The following is a 13,336-nucleotide window of genomic DNA, read 5'->3' as shown; positions in this document are numbered from 1 at the left end:
GGCTCGTTTACAGACGAGAGCGCATACTCATGCTGAGCCCTGCGGCGCCGCGTCGTTGGCAAGCTCGGGCGGCAGCATGGACCAGTCGCAGAGGCCGGCAGCGGTAAAGGCACGGGCGGCGGCAATGGCAGCCGAGCGGAAGACCGAGCCCGGTAAAGCGGGCGCGGGCGGAAAGCGGGCGGATGGGACCGGTGGCGACGGCGGGACCGGGTAGGGGCCAAGGATCCGGGCGACGAGGTCGACGGCACCAGCAGCGGCAAGAACGTCGAGCCCGCCAGGAGTGGACAACAGTAGGGTGAGCATGTTGAGGAGCTCGGCAAGGAGTGGTGGGTGAACGGTGTTGGTTCCAACTACAGCGATGGAGCGAGCAACCGAGTCAGCGAGCGCCTGCTCAACAAGAACGGGCGAGAGGCCGAGGACCGCCATGAGCGTGTCGGCCACCACCATACGCTCTGGGATGGAGATCCGGGCCTGAAGGAGGGTGGCCAGCATGCGCGGCAGATGTAGGACATGAGCCTGGTCAATCAAGACAGAGAGGACATCGGCATCAGCCGGCGCCACGAGCCGGAGGCGCGACACAAGAAGGCCGATGGCGTGTGTGGCGGCGATCTGGACGGTCGGTGCGCGCGAGTGAAGAAGGAAACCAGCCAGGACAGGCACAACCGAGGTGGTGGTGACCATGACGCTGGCAGCTTTGAGGCCGAGTGAGAGCCGCTCGCGGACGGCGGTGACGAGGCGCCGGACAGCGGCGGCCGGATCGCCAGGACCGACCGCGCTGACCAGCGCGCTGGTGAGCGCAGTAGAATGACCCGACCGCGAGCTATCTTCAGAGCCTGCCAGTGACGAACTCGACAGCGAGCCGAGGAGCAGGCTTGACGGGCTCGATGGCGACGGCGGTGGAGCCAGCATGTTGGGATAGGCGGCAAAGAGCGCAAATGGCGCAGCGTCGAGCCGAGCGCCGGCGTCCCACACAAGATCAGCAAAGATCGAGCCCGGGCAGGCGTAGAGGGGGGTGGGCTCGATGGTGACCAACGGCGAGGATGGTGCGGGCAAGGTCGACGCTACAATGCTTGCGATCTCCGAGTGGACAAAATCGACGACCGAGGGGTACAGCGCGTTCTCAAACATCATGTACGATGATGCATCCGACGAGTGTAGCGAGCGCAGGCCGTTGTAGTGGCGGACGGCGCCCCCAGCATCGAGCAGTGAGACCGAGTACCCGCCCTCGGCAGCTTGCGAGACCGAGAAGCGGACAAGGAAAGTGCCTGGACCTGTACCGGCGGCATCGAGCACGGTCGCCGCCGCTGACGAGCTGATCTCGCCATGGAACCACGCGCATCCGCCGCGCTGCAGAAGATGTCGCAGGCGGAGGACGAGGACAGGCAGCGGGCCAAGCCATCGCACGACGTTATCGAAGCGAGCGCGGGTTACAATCGTGCCGACTGGTGCATTCTGTGAGCCACCGGTCAGGATCCTTGCCAAGGCCACCCCATCGGCCGGAGCAATGGCCAGCCCGGTGGCCGACTCGAGGGCAGCGAGGAGGACCGGCTCGAGCCTGGACCACAAGCCCGACTCGCTGCGACCAAACACGCTCCGCCACACAGCCTGGCCCGCCGCAAGCGCATGCGCAGGCGGAGGCTCAGCTGGTCGCCCCCTGCTGCTCCCCTCGATCGCCGCGCCGTCACCGGCCGATGCCGAGTCGCTTCCGCCGCCTATCGCCGCGCCGGCCTCGTCGCCTTGCCAGCCACCGAGGCCAAACAGGGCTGCTGCATCACCGTACTCGGTCATAGGGCCGTGCGAGAGTGTATATGCGTCTGTCTCTCTCTCTCTCTGTGTGTGTGTGTGTGTTGCTGGGTGGGTGGGTCTACTTGGCCTGCCTGGCCTGTCTTCACAACCACGGTACCGTTACTGGCTCGACCAGAGGTGACTGCCCGTCTCGCCGATTGAAAGGCCATATCGTTTGTTCATGCGTAATCGCTCATGAACACAATGCGTTCACAATCGTCCCGTCCCGTTCGAACCTCATCATAATCATTCACAATCGTTCGTTCATGCATTATGGCTAACTCGTTTCGTTCAACAGTAATCGCTCGTTCGGTAATCCCCAAAAAAGGGGAGCATTCCTTCCATGAAATCCTTCGCAAGTTCGGAAGAAGCAGCAACCAACACCAGCCGTGCCCAAAGCGGCGAGGTACAAAAGGTGACGATGATGGCGACATTCTCGGGAAATCCTAGCATCTTCCACACATACTTACATACATCTTGCTACACAATGGCAGCTGCTGAGACAGACGGACTGGTGAACGTGCTTAAGTTTGCGCTGCGGCGCAAGCCGGCCGCCGAGGTCGTCGACGTGGTCGATGGCGAGGTGACGGTGGACGACGGCATGGCAGGCATGGGCGATGCTGTGCTCATCCGTGGCTGCTCGGCGAGCCGGATCGTGGTCACTGCCCGCAAGGTTGCCAAGGTTGTCATCATGGAGTGCTCCGGGTGCACCGTCGAGGTGCGCTCGACTATCATCTCGGGTGTGTTGGAGATCATCTCGTGCCAGCAGATGGCGGTGGTGGCGGCCAAGGCTGGCGTCGGCGCCCACACGGTGACCGTCGACATGAGCGAGGATGTCACGCTTGCGCTGCCGAGCATGTGGGCCAAGACCGTGCCCAAGGCCATGGTTGCGTGCGGATCGAGCGCCCGGGTCGTCCTCGCCGTTGGGTGCAAGGAGCTCGATGCTGGAGCAGGCGCATCGGGCACGCTCGCCCTGCCGGATGGTGCAGGCTACGCCGTCCCGGACTCTGTCCCAACCGAGGCTGGGACAACCCACACACAGGTGGCGACGGTCCGGATCAAGGACCCCGAGTCTGGCGAGTGGAACCTGGTGAGCGAGGCCATGGTCCGCGAGGGCATCGGCCACGTGACAACGTCGACCCGGCTGGCGGCCGACACCGAGCGTCACCAGCGCAACACGGCCCGGCTCGCCGAGCTGATGGACAGGGTCATCCATGCCAAGGCGCCCAAGGCGCAGGCGACCGAAGCGTATCCCGAGCCGGCACCGATGGTGCCTCCGCCGCAAGCTCCTCCGATTGGCTCGCTCAACGCCGCCATCTCCAACTTTAACGCTGACTCGCTCCGCGAGACCGAGACGAGGGTGACAACAACAGCGGCGGTGATCGCCGCCGGTGGCGGTGGGCAGTACGGTCACAGCAAGGACGAGGACATTGTCGAGTACCGCGACGAGCCCGAGGTACTGGCGGCCAAGGTCGCCGAGCTGGCCGAGCTGATCAAGTCAGCGCAGCATGTGGTAGCGTACACAGGGGCCGGCATCTCGACGGCGGCCAAGATTCCGGACTACCGCGGCCCTTCGGGCGTGTGGACCATGGCCGCCAAGGGCCTCGCCGCCAAGTGTGAGATCCGGATGGACCAGGCAGTGCCGACAACAGCGCACATGGCGCTGGCAAGCATGCTCGCGGACAGTGACAACCCACTGCAGCACATCGTGTCGACGAACCTTGACGGGCTGCATCGGCTGTCGGGCGTGCCGCGGACCTCTATCTCGGAGCTCCACGGCAACTGCTACCTCGAGCGCTGCCGTGCGTGCGGCGTCGAGTATGATCGGCCGTTTGACACAACTGCCGCAGGCTGCCGGGCGGACCATAAGACCGGGCGGCGGTGCGAAGCCGAGGGGTGCGACGGCGAGCTGGTTGACTCGATCGTCAACTTTGGCGAGGCGCTGCCAGAAGACCAGTACGCGACGGCGCATGCAGCGTCGGCCGCTGGCGATGTTGCGCTGGTCCTCGGCACCTCGATGCGGGTGTCGCCGGCCTGCGATCTGCCGCAGCTCATCTTTGAGTCGGGCGGCGCGCTGGTCATTGTCAATCTGCAGAAGACACCGTTTGACAAGTTTGCCGCTCTCCGTATCTTCGCCACTTGCGATGAGGTCATGACCATGCTCGCCGACGCACTCGGCCACACCATTCCGCCGCCGCCGGTCTCGATGGCCAACGCCGCACAAGCAGCCGGGAACAACGATTGAACACTCGCGCTCTCAGATGTTAATCGAGGCCGCCGACTCGAGGAGCGGGCGAGTGGCCGGGAGCGGCGGCGAAGAGCGGACCATGGCGGTGATGATGCCGTGGCCGGTGATGGCAACAGCAGCGGCGAGCGTGACAATGGCAGCAAGCACGTAGTAGTCGTTGGTGTGGTAGCCGGCGTGAACGCCAGTGGCCTGGCCGATAGTGGCGAGGCCAAGGGCGACAAGGGTGTTGAGCGCAAAGACGACGGCGTAGTGAGGGTCGGCAACGAGCGGTGCGTCCGAATCGACGTCCGAGCCGCCGTGAACGCGGCCGATGGCATTGGAGGCGACGGCATACAGGCCGGCAAAGGCGGTGATGGCAGCAGTGTTGAAGGCAAACGAGTAGTAGACCGACGAGGTGAGTCGAGTCGACGCAAAGTAGCAGCCCGAGAGCAAGAGTGAGCCAAGGGCGGCGGTAGTCGAGGCCGAGGCCAGCGAGGCCGCGGCAAGGACCAGCGGGAGGCCCGAGGCGAGGGTCGAACCGGCTTCGATGATCATCTCCACAGCACCGTAGGCCTTGTCGTCGTGCGGGCGGATGTCGGAGAACTGAGTCTGGTAGTAGTTTCCGATGACGTAGTGGGCACCGTAGACCGCGATCCACCACAGCGACCATGCACGGACGACGGCGTGGTCGTAGAGGGCCGCAATGGCGGACAGCGCCGTGCGGAGGCCGCGGGCAAGCGAGAAGACCGACGGCGGCAGCGCAGCCCGCGGCGAGGGAAGGAGAAAAAGCGACGCTGTGCCACACGAGGTAAACAAAAGCGAGGCGTAGAAGAGATGAGCGAGCGGCGCGTGATGGACTCCGCCGTGGGCCGAGACGTACGCTTGGCCGGCCGCCGATCCGACGAGATTGCCAGCGTGCCAGGCTGCATGGACAATGCCTGTGACTGCGGCGTAGTGTTTGCGTGGGACGGCGATGTAGACGTAGGCAAAGTAGATGGTGTTGACAGCCGATGCGCCTGCGTACGTGACCTGAGCGGCGGCCATGGCCGGGACGCCCGAGGCAAAGAGAAGGAGATTACGGGTAGCGAGACGAAGAAGAGCACCAAGAAGAAGAACAGGCCATGGTCCGGCGATATCGGCCATGAGCGCCACCAGCAGAAGCCATGGTACGGCAGAGTATGTGTTCCATGGCCAGACAGAGGCATCCAGAGTATCCGATGTGAGTCCCTTATCGTTCTTGAGATACGCGGTGAGGTAAGGCTCAGACGGCTGGCAGTTGAACAGCAGGCCAGCCAATGCCATCCTCCCTGCATATATGGCCACTTCCCGAGCGCCTGGTCTCGCCTCATCGGCTGGAGTCGTCATCTGTGGTCCATTCACCGAAAAAGGGGCCTGGGGTTGACTCATTAACTCAATGAGTGGGTGGGGGTGGGGGTGGGGGTGGGTGAAGTGGTCCGTGCCCGAGACACGTGAACGCCAACCGGGGGCGTGCGTGTGCGGAGAAAACGCGTCAAGGTGGCGCGGCGGGGGAAGAGGGGGAGGGGATGTGGGGCAGACGAGCAGACAGGCAAGGCAGTCGACATGACCGCGGCGGAGAGCACCAGGTATTTGCCTGAAAGACATTTTTTACTCCTCGACGTAGGTCGTCTTGGTCTTGCGCGGGCCCTCGAAGGCGAGGCGCTCGGCCTTGGTCTGGAAGCGGCCGTGGCCCATCTTCGACGAGGTGTCGATGAACTTGAGCGAGACCTGCTCGGTGGCGGCACGGTTGGTCTGGGCAAAGAGCGACTTGCGGAGGGTGATGACGCGCTTGCGGACACCCGGGCAGTTACCCTTGATCATGACAAAGTCCTCGCGGACAACACCGTAGTGCGGGAAGCCACCCATCGGCGTGATCGACTTCTTGGTGATGTCGACGTCGGTCGAGGCGTTGTTGAAGACGCGGTTACCCTGCTCGTCGGTGTGGATGCCACGGCCGATGCGGTAGACCTTCTTGTTGATCTCGGTACGGTGGTGGAAGCCCTGCTGACCAGCACGCGCGACAGAGAACGACACGCGGGCGGGGTGCCAGGCACCGATACAGGCGACCTTGCGGAGACCACGGTGGGTCTTGCGCGGGAGGCGCGAGACGCCCCAGCGGGCAATGACGCCAGCGAAACCCTTACCCTTGGTGACGGCAATGGTGTCGATCATCTCGTCCTTGTTGAACACCTGGTCGACGGTGAGCGGGTTCTCGAGGAGGGTGCGCGCAAAGGCGACCTTGTCGGCGATCGAGCCACCGTTGATCTGGATCTCCATGATGTGGGCGGCCTTGAGGCGGAGCGAGGTGCGCGACGGCTGGGTGTGGGCGATGACGCGCACAACCTTGCAGTACTTCTCGATGCGAGCGCACTCGACGTCAAGGGACTTCTTGCCCGAGTTCATCTTGGCGGCATACTTGGTGAACGCCTTCTTCTTCGAGCGGTACCAGTTCTTGTAGAACCGGCGCTTGACCTCAGTCGAAAGCTCCTGCGCCCACACAGTGGTGAGGCCGCGGAGGCCGCGCGGGGTCTCGACGTAGCCGACAATGCCGATCACAACCATCGGGGGAGTCTCGATGATCGTCACAGCCTCGAGGACCTCCTTCTTGTGGATCTTCGAGCCGGGCTTGTCCATGTCGCGCACAATGTGCGTCATGCCGGCCTTGTAGCCCATGAACGCAGTGCAGTGCGGCGGGAGCGACGCATCGTCACGCGGGAAGCGGCGAATGCGCCCGCGGACGCGCTTCGCGCGCTTGCGCGGAAGGAACCCGAGCGACCCATGGCGGGGGGCAGAGAACTTACGGTGCGACACTGCAAGAGGGGGGGAGGGGGAAGGGGAAGGGGCGTGAGTGGTGGTGGATGGCGACAGTTCGATGATTATCCGAAAACGGCGCTGGCTGCTTTCCTGCGCCGACCCGACGACTCCAGTCGCAAAGCGCAAGCGTTGGAGAGAAGCACTACAGGTCATACATGCGCGGTGCGCAGCTGGTCCGGGCGGTGGTGGTTGGCGTGGCGGTGTTCTCACGCTCACCTCTCCATGCCTCGGGCAAGGGAGGGACCGAGGGGGGGATCAGACACTCGCCAAAAAAGCGCCGCCAAGATGATGATGAGCTCGACGGGAGGGGAAAGGGGGAGGACAGGACAGCGGCGCTCAGGGGTGGAAGCATGGCCACACAAGCTGGCAGAGCGGGAAGCAGCACGAGTGGCATGTGGTGGTCCTCTACAGGGTATGCAAGGAGTGGTAGGGGAGAGTATGGCCGGCCGAGGCGAGGCTCCGGCTGGGTGTCGAACAAAGGCAATTCGGTTTCGTACTTTGTTGAAATGTGCGAGAGGTGCCAGTGAAATAGTCGTCGCGCTCGCGCCGAACGAGCAAAAGTGAAAACAGGCGAGGTGGAGATTCGCGCGAGCTCAATTCGCTTCCACCGCCACCACCAGCAACCACCACACTCGCTCGTTTCGACCACACCTTCGTTGCCTGCAGGCATCGTATCCCGCCTGTTCGCGCCCATCGCTTCGTCCACCGCCACTTTCGCCTGCCCGCCGCGCCGTGCTCGGACGACTCGGCGAGCTGCAGGCCGGTTTTTGACAGAGTGTAGCGTGAGAAAGTGGGAACGGCCCGTCTCTGTAGCTTGTCGTGTGAGGGAGCATGCCGAGTGCGCGCCACCGAGGGCCGGCAGGTGAGCCAGTGGTGTCGTCGCCTGGGCGAGGACCACGGGCAGCGCCGCAAGTGCGTCGACATGCAATGGCTCTCCACATACCGCCGCAGCCGATGATGGTTGTTGTGCCGGGTGTGATGGGCCCAGTTGTCGTTCCGCTCATTCCTCACGCTCTGCGTCAAGGCCTGCACCCGCCCGCCGCCCGAGTCTATCCGGCCCTGCCACTCCCGCCTCTGCCTGCGCATCTTCCAGCGCACGCGGCGCTCCCCATCCCGGCTGGCTACGGGCAGCAGGCGCATGGTGGGCTGCGGCGGCATGCCGCAGGCTGGCGGCGGCAGGCACGCGCTCAGGACAAAGCTGACGACGGCCAAGCAGCGTCGCCGCGCCGGCAGGCGGTGAGCGATCGCGGACGGGCACGGCTGCCAATGTATGGGCCCGGGCTTGGAAGGCACGCGCCGCTGCCGGTGCTCCCGCTGTGGGCGCGGCCGAGAGCGGCGGTGCGAGGCCTGCCGCGAGCGCCGCCGCAGTGGGTGGCAGCTACCCCACTCCGTCGAGCATCGGCCGCCGGCACTGTCCACTCGCTCGGCTGGTCACCGCCGCCGACTACCCTCCGTCGCCGGCCGCGCCCGCGATTCGCAGCATCGGCGCCCGCCTCGCCGGCAGACTCGTTCCTCAGCTCAGGCTGGTCATGGAACTCAGACTATGCCGCTTCAACCTTTCACGTCAATCCGTTCTACACCACCAACTCGCTCACCGGCTCGCGGCCCTCGACTCCCTTGTTTGGCGGCGCCATGTGGGTTCCATGACCGTCGCCAACTCGGGCCCCTCTGCCCACGCCGCCACGCACCGCCCCACCAAACCCCTCGGACCCGCCACTGCGGTCACCACCATGATCTCCATCATCGTCAACCGCCGAGAGGACCGGCTGCGGCCCACGTGGCTCCATCCTAACTACCATCGATCAACCATGGACATCCGGTCGAGTATGAGTGAGCATACATAAACCTGCGAGTGGGCATGAGGAAGCAAGCCCTTGTCAGCGTGAGAGTGGGCGAGGGAGGAGCAGTGCGGGTGATCGTGTGTCGGGTGATCGTCGTGTGTCGGGTGATCGTGTGTCGGGTAATCGGGGCGAGGCTGACGGGCCGAGGGGAGGGGACATTCATTGATTCATGCAAAGGAGAACAAGTCAATTGAAAGGAGTGGGGGGGAAGGGAAGAGGGGGGGGCGGCACGGGGGGGAAAGGGGTACCTCACGCTCAAGAGCTTGGTACACTTGTACTAGGAGACACACAAGAGAGCGAAGAAGTTGTGGAGATATAGTTATGTTTGCGCTCTTCCGGACAGGCATGGTTGCACAGGCTACCGGCCGACAGGCCCTGTCGGTGGCGGCTATGTTGTCGGCCAAGGCGACGTCGGTCGTGCCTTCCTCGCCAATGACCGAGACGGAGGAGAGTGAGACGCCTGGTACTGCTGCTGCGGCTGCTGTCCGCGCTGCTTTCACAGACATGGACGTTGAGCGTGGACAGCATCCTGTTGTCGGTACGTCATAGCCATCAGCAACCCGTGGGCCATGCCTGGTCCCGCCGGGAGGCGTGCGCGGCAGGGGCGGCTGGATGCGAGGCGGGATGGGCATGGCCAGGGGAGAGAGGGGGCGATGACTCACACACGGGGGTTGATGCTGGCGATGGAGACAGGTCGCGCGTGGAGTGCATCGGAGCTGCGGCTCAAGTCGCTGGAGGAGCTGCATGCTCTGTGGTTTGTGCTCCTCCGCGAGCGGAACAAGCTCAACTCGGAGCGCGAGGCCGCCCGCTCACAGGTCCGGCCCATGGCCGCCCCTCATCGTCTGGAGAAGACCCGCAAGTCCATGGCTCGCATCAAGCGTATCCTTGGTGAGCGCTCTCAGGCCGTCGAATCCGCCCGCCTTCTTCTCCGCCAGCGTGCTGATGCCAAGCGTGAGCTCCAGTCCCGCATCGATGCCGTCCGCGAGGCCTTTGTGGCCGGCACCGCTCCGCAACAGCCATCTGTCTAACCGCTAGCATACCCCCCCCCCCAAACACATCCCACATGCATGTGCGATCTGTAGTTGGTGTGCCCCCCCAACCAGCTAGCCCAGCCCAGCCCAGCCCGCCTAACCGCTTCCAGCCCAATCACGGCCAGCCAGCGCCCCCCCTCCCTCTTCCTACGGCCGAGCCAACCGCCACCTACCGACATCACCACCTCACTCCATCCAAGCACAGTCAGCATGGACGAGCCGGTGGACATCCGCCGTGAGATGAACTACGGTCTTGTCAAGGTATGTGCTAGGGTAGTGGTACTGGTGGTGATGCTGGTGGTGGTGGTGGTGGTGGTGGTGGTGGTGGTGGCGGGTGAACGGGAACGGGGGGGGAGGGGGCCGTATGGCTGATTTTTGGCGCCGTGGGGCAGGGGCAGGGGGGGGGGGTAGGGGGTAAGGGGGGGGGGGGGGATTAGGGGAAGGTGGTGGGGAAGTGGGGGTAGAAACGTCAAAGTTGGTATGGTGGATGGTGACTATGGTGACTGTGGGTACGGTGGCTGCTGCTTGCTGCTGCTTGCTGGTGTCTTGCTGTTGGCGGTCGGTCGTGTGCTGTGTCGGTCTCCACACCCCCCCTTCTCCCCCTCCGCCCCAGCTGATGATGATGTGGTACCTGTGTCTCTGCTGGCTTGAGAGTGGATGCTATGGGTACTGTGATGTGATCCTTGCCTGGGTGCTCATCACGACTCGCCCCGGCGACATCACAGGCATGTTGATGATGTCAACACACTCACTCACTCGCTCACTACCCATGACAACAGCACTCGGATATGAACGAGGACATGCGGCTGGACGCTATGGAGTCGGTCATCACAGCACTGGAAAAGTTCAACAACCAGTACGACTCGGCGGCGAGGATGATCACCGATGTCATGGACAAGCGCTACGGCGCATCCTGGCACTGCATCATCGGCCAGGGCTTTGGCTTTGAAGTCACCTATGAGGTCCAGCATCTGCTGCATATGTACCACGGCGGCAATCTGAGCGTCCTTCTCTACAAGGCCTCGTGAGCCTGCGACTTTCTCCCTTGATCGCCCTCGCTGCCCGGCTGCACGACTTTATCTGTGGTCGGCTGGCAGTGTGTGTGGCTGACGGCGCTGCCGCCGCATCTCGCACGCACATCTCCCCGCGGCAACGCATGCCCCGTGAACGGGCCGCGCTGCCACTTTCAGCCCTCGGGCCGTGCTGCCGCTCTCGGCATGCTGGCGTAAACACATCACAGAGCCTCCTGCAGCAAGCCAATGACAGCCTCGCGCGGGACGTCCATCGTTCCGGCAAAGACTATCGAGATCGCAGAGGCCGACATACGGTTGCTGGCCTCATGGGCCACAACCGCTGCCAGGTGCCTCGCCAGCCGCTTGAGCAGCGCGTACGCCTCAAACGGGATTGCAGCTTCGAGCAGCTCCCATCGTGCACCCGTGCCATCGTTGTCGCTGGTCAGGATTCGTACCGCGTCGTCGTTGATGAGCGGCTCGGGCAGCGCGCGGATGATGTGCTTGACTAGTGAGGCAACGGTGTGCACGCACGGCAGTGTGATGAGCACAGTCTCACCGTCGCGGACCACAGCGTCGGTCCCGCTATCGGTCGCACTTGCCGGATCAACCAAAAACTGGACCCGCGCTCCAGCAAGCATCTGCGGATCGAGGGCGGCGAGCGCCTGCTTCCGCTGCCTGATGTATCCGTTGATCCGAAACAGGCCTTCCTCGTCTAGCGCGTTAGCCTCAACAAAGTCGAGCGCAGCAGCGAGGAGCTCCGGCACACCAGGTTGGGCCTGCGATGGGTTGATCGCGACCACGACCGCCAGCGGCAAGCCGCTTATGGTGGGCAGCCGATCATCGCCGCTGGTGCCGCTTGCGCCGGCAACCTCGTCACTTGTGCCAGGATGCGATGGTCCGAGGCCAAAGGCAGTCGCCATCTCGACAAACCACTCGTACGCCTGCTCAACGAGCGCCTGCCAGATATTGTCGTTCTGCGCCACGTCCGGCTCGCCTGAGCCTCGGTCACCAAGACCAGCAGCTGCAGGCACGATGGCGAGCGCGAGGCATGAGCGTGGGATCCAGCCGATGTCTGGGTGCGGCTCAAGCGGGTAGCGACCAGCGGCGGCCTCGCCGGCAAGAGATAGCGAGCGTGTGACAAGGATGTATGACGATGTGTGTGCGGCAGTAGGACGAAGCCAGGAAGGAAGTGTGCCGGCAGCAGGCGGTGGAGGCAGGTGCAGTTCTTCGCCGACGGCACATGCGAGTGTGTACTCGAGAGTTGCCGAGTTGTAGGCCCAGCCGGCGCGTGTCGTCCTTCCGGGCGGTACCGCGGACATAGGTTGAGAGTATGTGAGAGGAGAAGGTTGGGAAGGGGGAGGGGGAGGGGGGGGAGGTGGGGTGGAGTGGTTGGGGGAGGGGAAAGACGGTGTCACACTTTGGGACGGCGCGGCTCGGCCGGAGCAAACACGGTGATTAGGGGAAAGAGGGGAGAAGAGAGAGGACAGAGAGAACAAAGGTGTAAAGGCTAGAAGAGTTTGACGGGCTGCGTCGATGCTCACGCGCCGACGACAGCAATCAAGACAGAAGGGGCAAACAAGTTACTCCTGCTGGGCGGGAGCACCGTAGCCGTAGCCGGGGTACTGGCCGTAGCCGCCGAACTGCTGCTGCGGGAAGCCGCCGAACTGCTGCTGCGGGAAGCCGCCGAACTGCTGCTGCGGGAAGCCGCCGAACTGCTGGCCGTAGCCGCCGAACTGCTGCGCCTCGTAGCCGGAGCCGTCAGCGACCGGGTAGCCGCCAAACTGCTGCTGCGGGAAGCCGCCGAACTGCTGCGGGAAGCCGCCGAACTGCTGCTGCTGCGGGAAGCCGCCGAACTGCGAGAACTCGCCGCCGAACTGCTGCTGCTGCGGGAAGCCGCCGAACTGCGAGAACTCACCGCCGAACTGCTGCTGCTGCGGGAAGCCGCCGAACTGCGAGAACTCGCCGCCGAACTGCTGCTGCTGCGGGAAGCCGCCGAACTGCGAGAACTCGCCGCCGAACTGCTGCTGCGGGAAGCCGCCGAACTGCTGCTGCGGGAAGCCGCCGAACTGCTGGCCGTAGCCGTAGCCGGGGTAGCCGCCAAAGCCGAAGCCAGGGGCGACCGACGAGGCCTTGGACGACTTGGTCGACTTGGACTTCTTCGACGACTTCTTGGACGACTTGGACGACTTGCCGGACTTCTTGGACGACTTCTTGGACATGATCTGCAAATGCCCCAAAGTTGTTGGTGAGCTAATGGCTGGCTTGCCTTGCTGCGCACGCGTCAGCGTGGGATATGGGCTGTTGGCGAGCGAAAAACGGTCGCAAGAAAAAAAAAAAGGCCTTTCCACAGGTCGCTGTCGGTTGTCCCGCACCACACCCCCTGGCAAAGCGGCAACACCAGCTGCTGCTCGCCCCCCTCCCCCCCCCCACACCTGCTACCGCAACCGCCGCTACAACCGGCACCGCCAGCAACGTCCCGTCAGTGTCAGGGCGGAGGCCGCTCGGCTTCGCCCACAAGACCGCTCCGCTCGCCGCGCGGCGCGGGTCGTGTGCATCCACACTATACTGGGCGCCCACTCTTGCTAAAAAGCCAGGCCTGCTTCGCAA

General features: G+C 64.0%; 7 protein-coding genes across 7 annotated transcripts in view; 3 read left to right on the top strand and 4 right to left on the bottom strand.

Annotated features, from left to right (window-relative positions):
• Positions 1-27: 27 nt before the first annotated feature.
• On the bottom strand, positions 28-1,788 carry AMSG_07517 (uncharacterized protein; the record flags this gene model as incomplete). Its single annotated transcript, XM_013900550.1, has 1 exon — positions 28-1,788. One exon carries the CDS (start codon positions 1,786-1,788, stop codon positions 28-30), a length of 1,761 nt encoding a protein of 586 aa, XP_013756004.1.
• A 484-nt stretch (positions 1,789-2,272) lies between these two features.
• AMSG_07516 (transcriptional regulator) lies at positions 2,273-3,941 on the top strand (the record flags this gene model as incomplete). Its single annotated transcript, XM_013900549.1, has 2 exons — positions 2,273-3,846; positions 3,899-3,941. 2 exons carry the CDS (start codon positions 2,273-2,275, stop codon positions 3,939-3,941), a joined length of 1,617 nt encoding a protein of 538 aa, XP_013756003.1.
• A 101-nt stretch (positions 3,942-4,042) lies between these two features.
• On the bottom strand, positions 4,043-5,314 carry AMSG_07515 (solute carrier family 19; the record flags this gene model as incomplete). Its single annotated transcript, XM_013900548.1, has 1 exon — positions 4,043-5,314. One exon carries the CDS (start codon positions 5,312-5,314, stop codon positions 4,043-4,045), a length of 1,272 nt encoding a protein of 423 aa, XP_013756002.1.
• A 303-nt stretch (positions 5,315-5,617) lies between these two features.
• On the bottom strand, positions 5,618-7,361 carry AMSG_07514 (60S ribosomal protein L3). Its single transcript, XM_013900547.1, has 2 exons — positions 7,342-7,361; positions 5,618-6,840 (listed from the first exon to the last, which is right to left on the bottom strand). Coding segments are annotated over exons 1-2 (1,203 nt in total). The 5' UTR covers positions 7,343-7,361; the 3' UTR covers positions 5,618-5,638.
• A 1,577-nt stretch (positions 7,362-8,938) lies between these two features.
• AMSG_07512 (mitochondrial/chloroplast ribosomal protein L4/L29) lies at positions 8,939-9,753 on the top strand. The gene is made up of 2 exons (XM_013900546.1): positions 8,939-9,223; positions 9,379-9,753. The coding sequence occupies exons 1-2, from the start codon at positions 9,007-9,009 to the stop codon at positions 9,711-9,713; spliced, it is 552 nt and encodes a 183-aa protein (XP_013756000.1). The 5' UTR covers positions 8,939-9,006; the 3' UTR covers positions 9,714-9,753.
• A 151-nt stretch (positions 9,754-9,904) lies between these two features.
• AMSG_07511 (outer arm dynein light chain 4) lies at positions 9,905-10,861 on the top strand. Its single transcript, XM_013900545.1, has 2 exons — positions 9,905-9,977; positions 10,496-10,861. Exons 1-2 carry the CDS (start codon positions 9,927-9,929, stop codon positions 10,742-10,744), a joined length of 300 nt encoding a protein of 99 aa, XP_013755999.1. The 5' UTR covers positions 9,905-9,926; the 3' UTR covers positions 10,745-10,861.
• Positions 10,862-10,950: 89 nt separating this feature from the next.
• Positions 10,951-13,336, bottom strand: part of AMSG_12076 (uncharacterized protein) — a gene marked incomplete at its 3' end in the record, with an annotated part of 2,691 nt that continues 305 nt past the window's right edge. The window contains exons 2-3 of the mRNA XM_013900586.1: positions 12,333-12,951; positions 10,951-11,723 (exon numbers count right to left, since the gene is read on the bottom strand). Of these exons, the coding sequence (XP_013756040.1) occupies positions 10,951-11,723; positions 12,333-12,948 (1,389 nt within the window). The 5' untranslated portion in view covers positions 12,949-12,951. The remainder of the gene's footprint in view (positions 11,724-12,332; positions 12,952-13,336) is intronic.

The sequence above is a fragment of the Thecamonas trahens genome (genome assembly GCF_000142905.1).
Source record: "Thecamonas trahens ATCC 50062 unplaced genomic scaffold supercont1.36, whole genome shotgun sequence".
Taxonomy (NCBI): Eukaryota; order Apusomonadida; family Apusomonadidae; genus Thecamonas; species Thecamonas trahens.
This window is presented reverse-complemented; position numbering and strand designations above follow the sequence as displayed.

Bases quoted from the DNA above. Each gene is read 5' to 3' on its own strand.
- AMSG_07512 (XM_013900546.1), top strand. From the start codon at position 9,007: ATGTTTGCGCTCTTCCGGACAGGCATGGTTGCACAGGCTACCGGCCGA. The intron at 9,224-9,378 runs GTACGTCATAGC...CGATGGAGACAG, and splicing joins TGGACAGCATCCTGTTGTCG to GTCGCGCGTGGAGTGCATCG.
- AMSG_07511 (XM_013900545.1), top strand. From the start codon at position 9,927: ATGGACGAGCCGGTGGACATCCGCCGTGAGATGAACTACGGTCTTGTC. The intron at 9,978-10,495 runs GTATGTGCTAGG...CCATGACAACAG, and splicing joins TGAACTACGGTCTTGTCAAG to CACTCGGATATGAACGAGGA.